Consider the following 17988-nt stretch of genomic DNA (forward strand, 5'->3'; position numbering starts at 1 on the left):
TTGCAGCTCTGTTCTCCCTGGTGGGTCACATCGTAGAGGGACAGTGCGGCTCTGTCAATCATTGCCCACGTCCATGACAAGGCTCGTTCCCCTCCCCACTTTGTTCTTTCAAGAATGGTTCAGCTGTTCTTGGCCCTTTGTATTTTCATGCACACTTTTGAATCCACTTGCTGTCTTACACATCTTGTTGGGATCTGATTGGGATGACACCGATCTACACATTCACAAATCTTTGTAATAATGTGAGTCTTCTAATACACAAAATGTGTAACTTTCCCCTATTCAGGTTCTCCTGCCGTTCTCTCAGTAATGTTTTGCAGTTTCCTTTGAGGATGTCTTGTGTATCTTTCATTATATTTATCATGAACATTTGTATTTTATGGTGCTATTGTGAATTGTGTCTTTGTAGAAGTTCTGCTCTCTGTTTTATGCCGATCTACGGGAATAAAATAGGTTTTGTCAAAGGACCTTGTATCCAGCAACTTTGCTAAGACGTGGTGCTTGAGTCACGTGCCTTTTTGAGAAAATTCCTTTACTGGCATTTGAATGGTTTTTTTTGTGTGTGTAAATGCCAATATGCCAATATTTATGACTATTATGAAGGCAGTGGTAAAAAAGTATGTTGTAACAAAGTTTGAAACAATCACTTAAAATATCTTAACAATTTTAAAATCATTGTAAATTCAAGTGTTTTTCTTCTTCTAAATTTTTACTTGATATGACAGTGAAGGCTGTATGTATATAAACAGGCATTCATGAGTACAGTATATCTAACACACAAAATATTCAGAGTCTTCCACGATTCTTCTGTAAACATATAACTATTGTCTATCTACCTGCTATCAATTGTAGGGTTGGAAGGCACTTTGAAACAGATGACTGATTTAAAAAAAAAGAAAATGCATCTTTCATTCAGACTGACTGCTGACAGTGAATGCTGGTTGTTAAGAATCCAAACGATTTGCTAATCCTTATGTCCCATAATTTTTGCAGGCAGTCTGTGCTCTACATTGCTCTATGGCCATATTAATCTTTCATTCCAATGCGTTTCTTAGTACAGCTGCATTTTTTTCCAGTTGTTCAATGTTCCATTGCCATTGTCTTCTGTTTGACTGAAGTTTGCTCACCTGACAGTGCAAATGCTTAAGAATGGCACCATATCTCTTACATTGTACCTCTATTTCTTTTCTTAATTTTTCATGGGTAGTTTTTTCTTCCTCAAGAAAACAAGTTTTTTCAATGATAGATTCTTTTACAGTTATAATTTGAACCTTTAACTTTGCAATGTCTTCCTGTATTTGTTTCATCTGGTTTTCTTCTGGATTTTGGGAATCTTGTGTAAGTTCCTCTTTCATTGTCATTAGGTTTTTAACAAGATCTCATTTTTCATGGAGTTCAGTCATGAATGACCATTAGCATATGTTCCTCAAAGTCTTCTTGGGCTGCTTCTATGTCAAATTTAAGCTTTACATTTTCTGTATGTAAAGATTTGATTTGAGTTTCCAGGTTTCCACACTGAAGCTTGCTATTTTCTATGGCAGCATCTTGTTGACAAACGTGCCTTTCTTTCTTTAGTTTCTGCAGATGAGGCAGCCCGTCCTGTTTACACCATGGGCACAGTGGACACCAGTAAGTTTGTCTAATTATAGGCGCGCCATTCGGAGGTGGGCGCGGGCAGGGCTGAGGGCGCCCCGGAGAAGTGCCAAACGGCGGCGAGGGGAGGCCGCTCGCTGCAGGGAAGCCACGGTGGCTGTGCTCTCGCCGCCGGGCACAGGCCTTCAGGGAACCTCGGCAGCGGCGGCGCGGGCGGGGAGGCGGGCCGCCGCTTCCTGGGGAAGGAGGCGCGGGCGTCTGGGCGAGGCCGGGCGGGGAGGCCTGCCCTCGCGCGGTCCCCGAGCCCCCAGCAGCCCGCTCCGCTGCCGCCCCTGCCCAGAGGTGCCCGGAGCTCGCTCTGGACGTGGGCCCGGGGGCTGGGAGCTCGGCGGCCAACGCTGCCTCAGGGTTGAGAGGGTGGGCTATTTGAATGGTTTTAAAGCCAAGGTGTTTAATTTGCCATATTTACATGGGAATCCTTTGCTTTGTTTTTAATGTCCCCTTCCACTCTTTTCTTCTTCGTAGGCCACTCAAGCGTCAATCCTGTAAGCCTTCCCTAATCACAGGTGGAAGGAATATCTTCCTCCAGGGAAGTTCTCTAGGCGACTTCTGACCTCTGATGCCTATTACATACAAATCAAGGTGTCCTGTGGTTATTTGCATTTAATCACCCCTACTAGGTCCATCTATAACCTAAAGTTATGCTCTCATGTGCTCTCAGTACTAGGTCCTGTATCTAACAAAGCGGAAACTGAGATTTTCTGAAAAGTCAATTAAGCCAAACCCTGGCTAGCCTGTTTTTTTCCTTTTTAGAAATATTCACTAGTACCACTTTATACCCCTGAGTACAGTTCAGTATCTCTTCCAAAGTTTACTTCTTTCCACCCATCTGGAATGAAGAAAGGTAACCATTTCATCAGTGCTATCCAGGAGACCACTTGTTACCAGAATCATTTGCCACAGTCTGTCAAGTGACAAGATAGTAAGGATTATAGGAAGGCAACAAACAGCTCAAAAAGATGAGATAGAAGGGCATGTCTCATGGTTGAGGTTAAATAAGGCATCAATACAACAAAGTGACAAACTCCACCTCTAGAGTCCAATATGAAATCCTGGCTCTATCAATGACTGGCTCTATCAACTCCAGGCTCCTTATTTGAAAATGGGGATAAGATCTACTACATAGGGTTGGTATGAAGATTAAACACCACATGAAAAGTATTCAGCAAAATGCCTGTTATACAGTGAACACTCCAGTATAGGGAAAGCCCATTTCACAGGCTCTTCCTCTGTTCCTAGGATATCTTTTGCTGGCCTGGGTTTACATTTGCCTTGGGGGGCAATTTCCCTTCACTGAGACACTGAATATGAAGCAGAAGAATCCTGGATTATGAGGAGGTTCAAGTCCTTAGCCCAGCTTCCCTGACAGCACTTTGGATCAACAGGACAAAGCATGTGAAGGACTGGCAAGTGGCTAATGGGCTTGACACATGCTTGGCATCACCACCCTTGGGCAGAAAAGTGTTTGGCATAGGACTCTCTATGAGGATAGGCTCAGGCACTCCAATCCAGGACTACAAATCCGTCCACAGAGGCTGGAAAAGAATCTAGGACCTCTAATATCCATGAGCCATGTCAATGGTCAATTGGCAAGGCACAACAGTACCACCTAGTGGTCCTAACACCTCTCTTTTCCCTTTGGCCCAGATGTTTGGGAAAAGCTGCCATGTCAGAGGTTCAGAACTCTTTGGTCACCTACTTCAGTGGCTGATCAGTCAGAAACCAAATACACCACTCTCTTCCTTTTTTAATTTTAACAAATACAAGTAGCAGAGAGGGCCAACTACTCTCTGCTGTTCCCTGAAGGAAAGCCAGAGCACCAGGCTGTTCCTCTGGCCTTCCTCTAACTGCAGGGCCTGCTTAGCATCTCCGTCAGCAGACCTGTTCCAGCCAATTTTCCTCATCCAACTCCCCAGTCAGGATGGGAGGCACATGGTTGCTAGCGGTGGGAAGAATACTGTAGTTCCAAACTCAGCTCCTTTAAGTTTCAGCTGGGATGGTAGTCACCATCCTTTTGCATCTAGCCTTGCACTTGCCCTGGACCAGAAGCCAGGAGGCAATCAACCACACCCATGGAGCAGGCAGTGTGACTTCAGTCATCTTCAGATGATTCCTCTTCTGCCTCTTTCAGCCACTGGATGAACCTCTGCAGCTGTAAGGAAGCACAGTAGGGAGCTACTGGGGGAGGGGCACATAACCCTGCTGTTCTCCTTAGCAGTTAAATAGTTCTAACAACCACAGAGACCCAGGAAGCTACTGCCCTGGAGTCTTATGGCTGAAGGCCCAGACAACCACCGTGGTGTGAAGGGGGCATCCTGACTCACCTGCTGGTTCCTGCACAACTGCCGGCCCTTGTCAGTTGTATCCCTTTGGCTGAACCAGCTCAGGATTGTTTCTTCTGCCAGGATCTCCAGCTGATAAAAAGCCATCAGTACCTGCAGAGGCCAGCAGAAGAGATCTCAGAGGTCTTGTAGAGGCCAGCAAGATACAATGAATAACAGAGGAAGAGGAGGTAAGATCCTAGCACCTCCCTTTATCAGGCCCTCGGCTTCCTTCTACTTACTGAACAACCTCCTCCAAAACAGACAAGAGTGAACCGTTCACTCTGGCACAGGACAGGTATAATTTCAGGAACTGTTGCTGGGTAATGCTTTGCACATTCCCAGAGCAACCTCCAAAAGGCTGCCTTACTAGCCTGGCTCTAATATGTACTATCCCAGCAATAAGCACAATACTAGGGGGTGGACAGTGCTGTAACCAAATGCCATACCAGATTCATATCAGCCTCTGTTTTATGTCTCCATGGAGGTCACCAAGGCCTGTTTCAAAGCAAATGCAGGACTACAGGGCTTGAGGCAGTATTCACCTTGGCCATGGAAGTACCAAGAGCTTCATGGTCCAGAAAGAAGTCCTCAATGGCTGCTAATGTTTCCAAATGATCAGCTGCACGCTTTACATAGTTTCTAAAAACAGGGCTCCAGGCCTTGAGCAGCTATGGAAGAAAGGAGAAGGGAGCTGGAATCTATTTCTGGGCATGCACCTATACCTTGCCAGCAAAGAAAATCAATATTGATACCACGGGACTTTTATGATATGGGAAGACAGAAGAGAGATGATACAGGCCCTGTGGAATCATGTTAAGAGAGGCTTGGAGTTCACTTGCTGGCAGTCTGGGTTGGGGAAAAAGGAGATTACCCAGAGTGAAAGGTGGTCTCAGATGCTACAGGTTGTCTCTTCATACCTATTCCTAGCCTAAAGGTCGATCTCCTGGGTCAAGTAATCTTCAGTCAAATAGTACAAAAGTCCAGGTCTATGCTGGGTGTACCTCTGGGGTCTAGTGTGGTCTGAATCCTGGGGTCTGAAAGGCTACTCCGTACCTAACTTGAACCTAACTTGACTTCCCTGGACCAGCCAAGGCTGTTCTCAAACTCAACCTATGGCCAGAGGCAAGGAGAAAGGAACCATAAGTAACATATATCGTGTAACAAGAACTTCTACTCCTAATTTCCTTTGAAGTCCAGCATAGCAGACATGTATCGACTCCACCCTATCCCTTGCACCCGCCCCAATCTTTGCTCACGGGAAGCAGAAGGGCACAGTAGCGGTTTGGATCGAGTGGGGAATCCATCTGCTGTAGGGGGAACTCCAGGACCACGCGGCTCAGTACCTGCATCACCTCCTTTAGGCTTATGTTGTAGGCGTACCTGTGGGGAGACTCGGGTGACACCAGGGCCCTCATAGGCCCTTTCAGCATGCTGTAGACTATGACTTTGGAGGACACTGGGGGAGAGGAAGTCAGATAGAAAACGGAGGGGATAGTTTTGGAAGGGGAAAGTCTATGCTGCAGCTAGAACCTAATGCTCTCCTTGTTCCAAATGCTAATGGCCTTGTCCATTTGGGATGTTGAGGGAATAGTTTCATATTTGGGGAGAAAAACAGGAGAGAACCTCTACCTGGGTGGGACTACACCAAGGAGAAGAGAATAAGGAGGGGCTGCTCTTACTTGAGAGAGTTGATCTCTAGGACTAGATTGTCACAAGAAATGTTCTCCTCCTTGCCCCGCTGCAGTGTTCCCAGGACTTCGTTCTGGAATACTGAAATCAAAGAAAAAAAATTTATGGGCGAACAACACTCCAAAATACTTTAAGTCATCTAGTCCTGACTTTACATCAAATCCTTTCTGGAAGGAACACAAATCTCTGGCTAGTTGACCCAGACAAAGAAGAAACTGGAGGTTTTCTTCTTTTGTCCCAGGACACCAGTCCCTGGACCACTCACCTTTAATGTCATCCATCTGTGGGGAGCCTGCCCGGCTATCTAGCTCCTCAGAATCCATACTTCGCTCACTCTCAGTTTCACTCTCTTCTACCATGTTGATTGTGAGTCCTGAGAACCCACAAAGGGTGAGAAAAAAGAAAAAAGAAAAGAGCCATTGACAGCAATGTATCTGCCCAGTCTGCATGAATAAAGTAATGAAGAAGTAGTCTGATTCTGAAGTGTTCATTTTCCTTCAAAATATTCCAATTTAGAAAGGGAAGTGGCAGGAGTAAGGTCTAGCTCACCCCACAGATTCTGCCGTAATTCCTCTTCTTCCTCTGTGTTCATGTCTGCAGCTTTCCAGAGGTAGCCCTGGCCTGCAACTCCAACTTCTGCTGGATTATAACCTGGAAAAGGCAGTGATCTTTAGTGAAGGCCGAGTAGATACACCAGTCCCTCTAGGTGTAAGGGGCAGAGACACACAGATGCCCCACACCTGCTGAACCTCACACCTTTCTGCTTCACTTTCTCCTTTTCTTGGTCAGCCCCAGAATCATCACTAAACTGACCATCCTCCTCATCTTCTTCTGCATCTGGAGGGTGCATAGATATCACTGAGCCCTCAGGCAGTGTGATGTCTGGGCCAACTACCACCTAGGGGAGAAAAAAGGAGTGGGTGGCTTAGACCTCTTAGTGGTTGGGGAAAAGGACATCCTGACAATGAGTGACTTTTTTCCTAAGTAGAAGGCAAATGAACCACTGGATTTGGACTCTCAGTTCAGGCTGGATTTATGGGTGGACATAAGGTCCTATCTGGCTCAGCATGACCACCATTCAGGTTAGGGTCTGTGCACAGTATGGAGCAGGTCTCACCTGGGAAGTAAGGACACAGCGTGGCTTCAGTGTAACTTGTTCCTTGACCATAGCATTGTCACAGAGTAGAGACTGATGGATTTGTGCTCCAGCAGCCACTTGGACACCCTGCCACAGGTAGGCCTGGTCCAACACCACGTTATCACCTGGCTCAGAACAGGAAGGACTCCTGGTCACTCAGGGCTCCAACTCCAGACCAGGGTCATTCCCCAGAGGACAGAGCTGATGACAATAGTACAGCTCCCACCCAGCTCTAATGCTCCATTCTCCAACTCACTATAAACACCCTTTCCCTGCTGAAGCCCAGATCTGAGAATAGAATATTGTTCAGCCTGACTGGGTCCACCAGGTTTACAACGATTAGACTGTATCCCAGGCTTAAAAACCTGAGAACATTCAAGATTTCCAGGAACTCCTTAAACTCAAGAACTTTATTACAATCATATCCACATTTAGAAGTAGAACCAAATTATTCCACTTCTGCCTATATATTTTACAATTAGAATCTTACTGTTCTTTTAAAAGGGCAGTTCCATTAGAAACATCACATTCCTACAAAGTGAGTTACCAAGAGTCTAACAAGGCAGTTATGTAGAATAAAAGGAACACTGGACTTACGTTACTGAAGATTCAAGTCTTAGCACCGCTTCTTATTACCTACGACTTTGGGTGAGATAACCTTTTCAAGCTTGTCTGCTTATCTATAAACTGGGACTAAGTAATATCTACCTCACAGGGTTTTTGTGAGGATTAAATAAAATATTGTATGCAAAAATCCTTCATAAACTGTTACACACTAAACAGATGTCATTATTGCATGTTAATTATCTACTTGGTCCTGAATGTGAATATAGGGTACCCTGGAATGTGAAGAGTCACCCAACAAAAGGCTCTAAGGCCACAAATTATTGTTTTCACATCCCTGCTCCCTCCTTTATTATGGTAGCCACTCTAGTTCCTTACTCCTAGAGACTATCTTTTTGTATCCCTCTCTGGAGACATGGTACCCCCACCAGGTTCCTGCTCCTAGGGTAACTAGCTTGACTTTCCCTCCTGTGCTTACCAATGTGACAGCCAGGGCCAATGACACTGTTGGTGATAGAGCAATTGCTGCCAATAACAGTGCCAGAGCCTAGGAGCACATTTTCCTCCAGGATGCTGCCGTGGCCGAGGCTGACCTCAGACCCTCGGTAGATGTTATGCCGGGAATGAGTACAGCTCTGGACTGTGCTGTCAGTGAAGTTTGCCTCTGGAGTGAGAGGGTAGACCCATCGGCGGATGATGTCAGCACAGACAGCTGCATACATGTGTAGGTTGGAGACGCGGGCACCATATTCCCTAGTTGTCACATACATGTGGATCTGGTTTCCTAGGATCTGAATGATGAGAAGGAAAGGGAGGTCATCCAAGCACGTAAAAGAGGAAGAACCCCCTCAGGTACAACTCTTTTCTAATTTTAAATTCCCCTCTGCTTTTCAATGACAGAGCCAAACTGCCTGAAATTTTTGTAGGCCACTTCCCTAGTTCTTTTCCTTCCTCCTAAGATTCAATAAAACACGAAACGGGACCAAAAATTATCAGCATGAGATAAAATCATAGCCTTCTTCTAAAGAGGTTTTGGGAGCCTTTTCTTACCTCCTCATTCACTAATAGGCCTCGGACAAAGTCATCTCGAGTTTGGTAGTCAAAGTTGTCTGTAAAGAGTTGAGCCACCTGTGGAGGGGGAATAAGTTGGTGGGGTCACCGTTAAGTGCTCTGAAGTGTAGCTAAGTTGCCAGAGACCTATCATACTCTTTCACAGTAGGACATGGGCCAGAATCCCAAAAAGGCTCCCAGTGGGATACTGGGGTCAAGATGACAGCACCTATTACTGCAGCATTATTTACAATAGCCAAGATAAGGAAGCAACCTAGGTGTCCATCAACAGCTGAATGGATAAAGATGTGGTACATATATATAATGGAATATTACTCAGACAAGAAAATGAAAATTTGCCACTGGGACAAGAGGGTGGACCTAGAAGGTCCATCTATTTTGCACAATAGATCAGAGAAAGACAAATACGATGTTATTTCACTCACACGTGGAATATAAAAAACATGCACAAACAAAACAGACATCAACTCAAACACAGAGAACAAACAGGTGGTTGCCAAAGGGGAGGGAGTTGGGGAGATAGGTGAAAGGGAAATATTGTGAGAGTGTTAACTACATTGATTTGGGTGATGGCTACGTTACAGCATATACACCTCACAATTCTTCAAGCTGCACATTAAAATTTGTGCATTTCTTGTATAAAAGACAACAACAACAACAAAAAAAGATAATGGCACCTATTTGCTGTAGAACAGATACGAAGAAGAAATACACCCTGGCCTTCCCACATCTACTCTTGATGTGCAGCCCCAGACCTGAAGAGCTCACCTGAGGAGAACAGATGCTGATATGACAATCCAGTAAATCATAGCGGATCTCTACTGCATCTCGACTGCCCTGGAACAAGCTCTGTGGGGAGAAGTTACATGGATTTTAACCTGTCTCTCCTGCTGAAGCCTGTCACTTTCCTACATCGAGAACCCCAGATACCCACACACCAGAGGAAAAGAAAAACGTCGGAGGCCTTGGGTCTTCTGGAAATGGAGAACCCGGTCTGTGGCACTATCCACAGCCACTACCACATTATCCTCAAGGCAACGAGTTCGGTGGCTGGGGGATGACTCCTTGAAGATCATTGTCATCACAGATACATTTTTTTCTAGCTTCCGCCTCAATCTATGAAAGACAGGAGGGAGAGAACAGTTACCAAAGGGAAAGGGACTGAGGAGGGTGGGTGGGAAGGGAGGGATAAGGGCAGGGAAAAAGAAAAGGGGCATTACAACTAGCATGTATAGTGTTGGGGGAGGGTACGGGGAGGGCTGTGCAACACAGAGAAGACAGGTGGTGATTATACAGCATCTTGCTATGCTGATGGACAGTGACTGTAGTTGGGTATATGGGGGGGACTTGGTGAGGGGGGCAGCCTGGTAAACATAGTGTTCTTCATGTAATTGTAGATTAATGATACCAAAATTAAAAAAGAAAAAAAAAACCATCTTAGGGCTCGCTGGTCCCAAACCCTTGTCCCTACCATTTTCCCGTTCTGACCTGTGTTCCCATTCTGACCTGTGTTCCTCCAGGGCTCTGGTAATATTGATGTTTGAGATGACATCCCCATACACCAGAAGGAAGTCAGAGCGCACCAAGGCCTTGGCATCAACATCACGGAGAACATCCCCCAGTGATCGATACAGCTCTGATGTAATTATCCGAACCACATTGAGGGATGTAGGGCGGCACCACTTCGACTTTCTAAAGGAAGGTGGGGTGGTGAGGGGAATGAGTAAATCAAGCACAAAGGTCATGTGGAGCTTCTCTATATTTCTCTCCTATTTGACAATAGCTTTTTTGGGTTCCTGCCAGCGTCTTTAACTTTACAAACTATAATTAATGATTTTAGCATTCTGTGTAACCAGTCTTGTTTTATGGGTTAGAGAAACATGGTTATTTCTTCTCCATACCTTGCCCTTTGCCCCCGTAGATTTGAACTCAAAATCCTGCTGAGACTTAGGGTATATAAAGTATCTGAGGAGCTACTCTTTTCATGGTACTCTTCTCCTTTCAAAGTCCGTACTAAATTTAGAAACTGTCAATGGAAACCATGCTAATATCCAAGTCTTGTTTCTTAGGCTTCCATAAATCCTGAAATTTACTCTTTCAATAAGATTTCACCAAACATTTATTATTACTGTGTGCTTGATACTAAGTTAGGCACTGGGAATACAAAGATGAAGAAGAGCTCAACATTTAGAAGCTCAGTGGAAAGACAAAGCTGTTACTCTTATAATTTCCATACTGGAGCCATTAAACAAAAAGCACTGGGACCAAACTCTGTAAGTGAGATTTAGAAAAAAACACCAGTGTTGTTCTTTAATCTTTGTCACAGCTTCAGCTGCTCACCTCTTGGTAAGAGTATGCCCTTAGACCTTATGATGGAATCCAAATAGACACATTTTTATTCCCTCACAATTTCCCCTTATTTATTACATCTATCCCAAGGAAACTGAAAAAAAAAAAAAAGGTGAAACATGGAAAGAAAAGCTGCAGAGCCTTACAGTAAATGTTCCTTGATTTGAGCAGCCTTCCAGCAACAAAAGACAAAGGTTTCCTGTACACCTGTGGCAGTCAAAAATTCCAGAGTGTAGTCAATTAGTGCCACATTGGCCAGGGGCAAGAGGACCTGGAGGGTAGGAGATGAAAAAAAGTTTGAAGTCTTGAATCCATGAGGGCCCTCTGGGTACCTTTCCTTCTCCCACTTCAACCACAATTTTCACTCCTCTGTCAGTATTTCCAAACACTGTATTTTTACTTTATCTTTCTAATTTAAAAGCAATCAGCCTGCTGCCTTTGATGTTTATGGTATGCTCCAAGCATTAGAGTCTAAGGTGTTGCAATTTGGATGTAGTGAGCAAGGAATCTATTTGCTTAACATTGGACACAGAGCCTCTATAGAAGAGCAGATAGTCATATCTACAGAAATTAAAGCACCAATAAGGCCTTGTCTGTCACAAAATTTCCTTCCTTGATCCTTTTCTAAGAGTCAGGGCTAGCCACCCCAATCACTTGCCAAAGTAACAGCCATTAGGCTTTTTTTGGAGAGCAGGTAGTGATTTTCCTGAACTGAATGCAGTTCCCTTTCTTTAACTGAACTGGGGTCTACTGAGTGATACAGTAATCCCTATGACTAGCTGGGTCCAGTTCCCCAGTGTCTAGACAATACAGGGACTGCTGGCAACCAGCCACTAAACTCGTTCAGTCCTCCTTTTGAGAGAGGGCACCTTCTGCCATTAAAACCAGGAAAGAAAAAAAAGCACACAGTAGGAGATCCAAAACAGCTGTTACCATGGGATCAGACCAGCCTGCTATTTGTTGGACACAGGACCTCCCTTTTGGAGGCAAAAGCGGGTGATGTTCCCTCTCAACCAAGGGTCTCTTTTTCCTCTTCATGAAGGCAGCGCGGCCTCTTCTTGGGGCACTGAATCCCTGAGTGAAGGCTTCTCCCAAGCGCTGCTTCTGCCTTCAGCCCTCCGTAAGCCCTCCACACCTGACGGCGGCCAGCACTGAGAGTGCCCCAATCTGCCAGCCACTCACTCGGGTTAAGCTGTCGCCAAGGCTTTAGACGGTCCCTCCGCCTTCCCCCTAATCAGATAAACCCACTTTCCAGTAAAGAGGGTGGATACAAGGCCTTCCAGAGCACGCCTCACTAGGCAGGTGAAAGGGTTACTCGCTCTAGCCCCGCCGCCTGCGCGCCCTCTGGCAGCTCTCCCGCGCGGCGCTCACCCGAGGCTGGTCCTTGGAGATGGGGAAGAAGCGGCGGTTGAAGCTATCTGCCACCAGAACCGCTTGCAGAGGCGGCGGCGGTTCCTCCTCGGCCACTTTGGGTCCCGCACCGCCGCCGCCTCCCGGCCCACTGCTGCCGCGCTTGTTGGCCCGACTGGCCACCCCACCCGGCGGCGCCACCACAGTGGCCGCCATCTTGCTCTCTGAAGAGAACACCACCACTTCCGCACGGACACTGACACCGCGTGCAGTCGGGGACAAAAAGGGACCAGCGCTTGAAACGCGAAGGCGTAACCAAGGAAGAGAGGGAGGAGCCAGGGAGAGGGGAGCGGGCATGCGCCTCCTCTAGGCGCCAACTCAGGTCACAGGGTTGAGTAGGGAGGACCCGGGAGTGGCGAAGGCGGCGGCCCGTCTTGGCCCCCTGCGGCGCCGGAGCGCGGGATCCTGTGGACCGCAGAGTCGACCTGCAAGTATAGTAGCCCTTTATTTGTATGTGAACAGGCTGAGATTCTTGCGGGATGATGGGACTTGTTTCTGCGAAGGGTCCAGAGCCTTTCCGGATATGTAATCATCCCTGCCCCCAGTCATAGCCATGATGACAGGGTGTTCACGCTTTTGCGTGACATATGCCTCCCTCAAGCCTTGTTACGACGTTTGCACATTCCCCATCTGACATGAAAATATAAATAGATTAAAAATATAAAAATGTAGTGGTCTGTCTTCAACCTAGCGGCCTAATGTGACCCTGCATCTTGGGGAGCTCGGAACTGAATCAGACATCCTCTTCCCTCAAGGAACTCACAGTCTACATAAATAGAGAACGTGATGTAGTAGTATTAAAAAGAAAGACACAGGCCCAAAATGGTGTCACTTCTGCTAAGCCAAGTTGCCAAGCCGACGGTTAACACCTAGCATAATTACAGTTTCAACCTCTGCCTGAAATGTAGTTGGTGAGGAATTTTCTGCTTAGCAAAAGTGAGATAATGTCACATATGCCCTCTCCATACCCAGAGGAAGGTGAGTTAATTCACCTAATGAGACCCTTATACTTGCCTCCTCTCCTACACATAATATCAGTGTGTATAGCATGATCCTTTAGGACACTAATTAGATGTATCCATGCTGCCATACTGATGTACTGATAAATGTAACGTTTATGCATATCCCTTGCTGTAGAAAAAGTTAAGATGTCTCTAAATGGAGGGGTTTTAGAGCAGTTTATTGGAATACACTGATGGGCTGCTCTCAGGTCATGGTGCTCATTATGACTGAATAAAATCTTTCACTTAAACATAACCTTAATGTTGATTTTAGTGGTCAGTAGAGAGAGTAGTAATTCTATTGCATACCTTTCTGCGGCCTGGAACAGTACAAGCAGCTCATTTAATTTGTCACACAGCTCTGTGAGAACATTTTCTTCATTCATTCAACAAACATTTCTTGAACTCTCAGAGGGGCAAAGTTCATCCAGCTAGTAAGTGGAAGAACTGGTATTGGAACCTGACCTCCCTGCCTTCATAGTTCTGCAATCTTTCTGCCCAATTATGTGGGATTAAAAATTACTATTTTTTTTTTTTTTTTTTTTTTTTTATTTGTATTGTTTTCTTTATTAGAACATTAATTCCTTCAGAGTAAAGTCTGATTTTTACCACAAATATCAAATTGTCTAGAAATAGATACATGGACACTAAACAAAAACAGTATGTGAGCGATTACCTGCCTGCCTAAGAATACATGTGCATGGGGAGATAAAGTTCTGGTGTGTATGTAAATATTGTCTTTTACTATAGGAATTTGTATTCACCCCTTTTCTCCTATGCCCTGCTTTCTCTTATTTTCTTACTAGGCCTATCTCTATTAACTCTGGACCCTAAAACAGCTCACCCAAATCTGGTGCTCTCCAAAAACAGAACCAGTGTATGGCATGGTGACATTAAGCAGGAAATGCCTGATGATCCACAGAGGTTTGACTCAAGCGTGGCTGTGCTGGGCTCAAAAGGCTTCTCATCTGGAAAGTGGTATTGGGAAGTAGAAGTAGCAAAGAAAACAAAATGGACAGTTGGAGTTGTCAGAGAATCCATCATCCGGAAAGGCAGCTGTCCCCTAAATCCTGAACAAGGATTTTGGATTTTAAGACTAAGGAATCAAACTGATCTAAAGGCTCTGGATTTGCCTTCTTGCAGTCTAAAATTGACTAACAATCTCAACAAGGTTGGCATATACCTGGATTATGAAGGAGGGCAGGTGTCCTTCTACAATGCTAACACCATGACCCACATTTACACCTTCAGTAGCACTTTCACGGAGAAACTTTATCCCTATTTCTGCCCTTGCCTTAATGATGGTGGAGATAATAAAGAACCCTTGCATATATTACATCCACAATAATTAATCATACTATTGTGTAAAATCAGAGTGTTATTAAAGAGGTACTGAAATAGTTTATCAGTCTCACTGGTTTCTCATCCCAATTTATGGAGAACTCTGGAATAATGAAAAGAGGATTCATTCTCACTGTCCTAAGTGGATTTCACTGGAGCCTTTCAAGATGTCATTCAAATTCTTTGGGGTCTTCTATGCCACAGGAGTTACTTTCATGAGACTCATCTTCATGCTATTGCTACTCAAGCAATCTGCAACTTAAGTTTGTGATGCTCAAGAACCCTTTTAAAACATGCCCAGAAATTCAATTATGCTTTTATCATTCTCCAGCATGACTCTTAATAGGTGAATTTTCAGATGTGTACTCTTCTTCCTATATATCTTTTTTTTTTTTTTTTTTTTTTTTTGAGAGGGCATCTCTCATATTTATTGATCAAATGGTTGTTAACAACAATAAAATTCAGTATAGGGGGGTCAATGCTCAATGTACAATCATTAATCCATCTCAAGCCTAATTCTCGTCAGTCTCCAATCTTCTGAAGCATAACGAACAAGTTCTTACATGGTGAACGAATTCTTACAGAGTGAATAAATTCTTACATGGTGAACAGTACAAGGGCAGTCATCACAGAAACTTTCGGTTTTGATCATGCAATATGACCTATAAACCATCAGGTCAAATATGAATATTCATTTGATTTTTGTACTTGATTTATATGTTGATCCCACATTTCTCCTATTATTATTATTATTTTTATTTTTAATAAAATGCTGAAGTGGTAGGTAGATGCAAGATAAAGGTAGAAAACATAGTTTAGTGCTGTAAGAAGGCAAATGTAGATGATCAGATGATCAGGTGTGTGCCTATGGACTAAGTATTAATCCAGGCTAGACAAGGGCAGCAAAACATCCACGGATGCAGAAGATTTCTCTCAAAACAGGGGGGGTGAGGTTCTGAGCCTCACCTCTGTTGATCCCCAAATTCTCACCTGATGGCCCCCCTGCGACTGTGCCTGTCTTAGGTTGTTCCTCCCTTGAGGAATCTTACCCGTCTCTGGCTAACCAGTCATCTTCCGGGGCCATACAGGGAAATGTAAAGTTGGTAAGTGAGAGAGAAGCCATATTGTTTGCAAAGGTTAGCTTTTTACTTCTTTGCAGATTTATGCCCTGTGGCTTCTATGCCCAGCACTTGTCTCGAGGTATCTTTACCACCTGGAGGAATTATGATACTCGGTAAATTCGATATGAGGCACGAATTCTATTTAAAGTTTGTAATTAGGAAGGAAGAAGAAAAGCTATAGATGTAGCATATGAAGGAAACTTGGGAGGATTGATTATTTCTTTGACATATCTTCTTGTAGAGTACCTTAAGTATGTATAGGTTTTAAACTACTAACTAATTTGCACACACATATTGACATAATAGGAATACGGTGACATAAACAAAGCAAATCTATAATTACCAGCCATCTCCAGTGAAGCCAAGAAAACCATTTAGGCACCCTAGGCATTTGTGAAAATTTATCTATGATATGATGGATATTTTCCAACTGTACTTGAACCATTAGACAAATTAAAGCAGCCCATTTCTGGGATCTGTTCACATCCCATATGTTCTTTTAACCATAGATAGTCTATAGTCATGAGATTTTGGGGTGCTACAACTTGCACCCCTCCCAACTCCTGGTTGAGTTCCAACAGTACAGATCCGGTCAAATTCGTTGTCTCACTGTATGCACATGCCAGCCTAGACATCTCCCTCCTCCTTCTCATGGCAAGTCCAGGAGATGGTGGGCTGGATGCAGCCACAACCGCAGCATCGTCCGGATCCCTGTGGAGGCTTTTTGATGATCATCCCCCGGCACGAGTCCTCCAGAGAGTGCTGATGCCGGAAGCTCCTCCTCATATCGTATCTTAGTTCATTTTCTGGGTATCCAAGCTAGGCCTTGATCTTCTGCGTAGAAACAAACAGACCCTTTGCCCACACTTTGACATGCCCTCTATACCACTGTGCAGAACTCATTGGAGGTCAGCACACAGTAACTGCTTTTTTTTTTTTTTTTTTAATTAAGAGAAAGGAATATTATCAGAAAAGAGTACCTCCATAGCTGATCATCTGACACCCTTTAAGTGATCAACATTAAGGATATTTAAAGCATGCGTTGATCTTTGATTTACCAATAGTTTTATCCTGTTAAGGAGTAATCCCCCTTTTCTTTCTTTCTTTCTTTTTTTTTTTTTTAAATTTTTAATCTACACTTACCTGAAGAATACTATGTTTACTATGCTCTCCCCTATATCAGGTCCCCCCTAACAACCACATTACGGTTACTGTCCATCAGCTTAGCAAAATGTTGTAGAGTCACTACTTGTCCTCTCTGTGTTGTGCAGCCCACCCTCCCCTTTCTCCCTCCCCCCCATGCATGCTAATCTTAATACCCCCCTTCTTCTTCCCCCCCCTTATCCCTCCCTGCCCACCCATCCTCCCCAGTTCCTTTCCCTTTGGTACCTGTTAGTCCATTTTTGGGTTCTGTAATTCTGCTGCTGTTTTGTTCCTTCAGTTTTTCCTTTGTTCCTATACTCCTCAGATGAGTGAAATCATTTGGTATTTCTCTTTCTCCGCTTGGCTTATTTCACTGAGCATAATACTCTCCAGCTCCATCCATGTTGCTGCAAATGGTTGGATTTTTCCACTTCTTATGGCTGAGTAGTATTCCATTGTGTATATGTACCACATCTTCTTTATCCATTCATCTACAGATGGACATTTAGGTTGCTTCCAATTCTTGGCTATTGTAAATAGTGCTGCGATAAACATAGGAGTGCATCTGTCTTTCTCAAACTTGATTGCTGCGTTCTTAGGGTAAATTCCTAGGAGTGGAATTCCTGGGTCAAATGGTAGGTCTGTTTTGAGCATTTTGATGCACCTCCATACTGCTTTCCACAATGGTTGAACTAATTTACATTCCCACCAGCAGTGTAGGAGGGTTCCCCTTTCTCCACAGCCTCGCCAACATTTGTTGTTGTTTGTCTTTTGGATGGCAGCTATCCTTACTGGTGTGAGGTGATACCTCATTGTAGTTTTAATTTGCATTTCTCTGATAATTAGCGATGTGGAGCATCTTTTCATGTGTCTCTTGGCCATCTGTATTTCTTTTTTGGAGAACTGTCTGTTCAGTTCCTCTGCCCATTTTTTAATTGGGTTATTTGTTTTTTGTTTGTTGAGGCGTGTGAGCTCTTTATATATTCTGGACGTCAAGCCTTTATCAGATCTGTCATTTTCAAATATATTCTCCCATACTGTAGGGTTCCTTTTTGTTCTATTGATGGTGTCTTTCGCTGTACAGAAGCTTTTCAGCTTAATGTAGTCCCACTTGCTCATTTTTGCTGTTGTTTTCCTTGCCCGGGGAGATATGTTCAAGAAGAGATCACTCATGTTTATGTCTA

The 17988-nt window shown here is 44.3% G+C and overlaps 2 protein-coding genes, 1 non-coding gene and 1 pseudogene across 4 annotated transcripts; 2 read left to right on the forward strand and 2 right to left on the reverse strand.

Moving 5' to 3' along the window:
* Window positions 1-230: 230 nt before the first annotated feature.
* LOC118973503 (coiled-coil domain-containing protein 122 pseudogene) lies at window positions 231-3673 on the reverse strand (annotated as a pseudogene).
* Window positions 3381-12390, reverse strand: EIF2B5 (eukaryotic translation initiation factor 2B subunit epsilon). Of its 2 annotated transcripts, XM_017657377.3 has the most exons (16): window positions 12160-12388; window positions 10935-11059; window positions 9946-10131; window positions 9378-9555; window positions 9208-9288; window positions 8419-8496; window positions 7847-8159; window positions 6784-6929; window positions 6423-6564; window positions 6216-6317; window positions 5932-6039; window positions 5657-5747; window positions 5234-5357; window positions 4520-4645; window positions 3978-4088; window positions 3381-3805 (listed from the first exon to the last, which is right to left on the reverse strand). In XM_017657377.3, exons 1-16 carry the CDS (start codon window positions 12352-12354, stop codon window positions 3746-3748), a joined length of 2166 nt encoding a protein of 721 aa, XP_017512866.2. In that variant the 5' UTR covers window positions 12355-12388; the 3' UTR covers window positions 3381-3745. The 2 variants fall into 2 exon arrangements, with proteins under 2 accessions (XP_017512866.2, XP_017512867.2); XM_017657378.3 differs by lacking the exons at window positions 6423-6564; window positions 6784-6929 and having other exon boundaries at window positions 12160-12390.
* A 124-nt stretch (window positions 12391-12514) lies between these two features.
* LOC140848275 (E3 ubiquitin-protein ligase TRIM69-like) lies at window positions 12515-14602 on the forward strand (the record flags this gene model as incomplete). Its single annotated transcript, XM_073230475.1, has 2 exons — window positions 12515-12629; window positions 14006-14602. Coding segments are annotated over 2 exons (657 nt in total), but the record flags the coding sequence as incomplete, so codon positions are not given.
* On the forward strand, window positions 12730-12834 carry LOC118973520 (small nucleolar RNA U13). Its single transcript, XR_005062919.1, has one exon. It is a non-coding gene; the product is annotated as a small nucleolar RNA U13 (small nucleolar RNA).
* Window positions 14603-17988: the final 3386 nt, after the last annotated feature.

Source organism: Manis javanica, chromosome 3 (assembly GCF_040802235.1).
Source record: "Manis javanica isolate MJ-LG chromosome 3, MJ_LKY, whole genome shotgun sequence".
NCBI lineage: Eukaryota > Metazoa > Chordata > Mammalia > Pholidota > Manidae > Manis > Manis javanica.

Coding starts and splice junctions, on each gene's coding strand:
- EIF2B5 (XM_017657377.3), bottom strand. CDS start 12,354: ATGGCGGCCACTGTGGTGGCGCCGCCGGGTGGGGTGGCCAGTCGGGCC. Junction 10,132..10,934: donor CAAATCAAGGAACATTTACT/GTAAGGCTCTGC, acceptor ACCTTCCTTTAG/AAAGTCGAAGTGGTGCCGCC. Junction 9,556..9,945: donor AGAGCCCTGGAGGAACACAG/GTCAGAATGGGA, acceptor TGTCTTTCATAG/ATTGAGGCGGAAGCTAGAAA.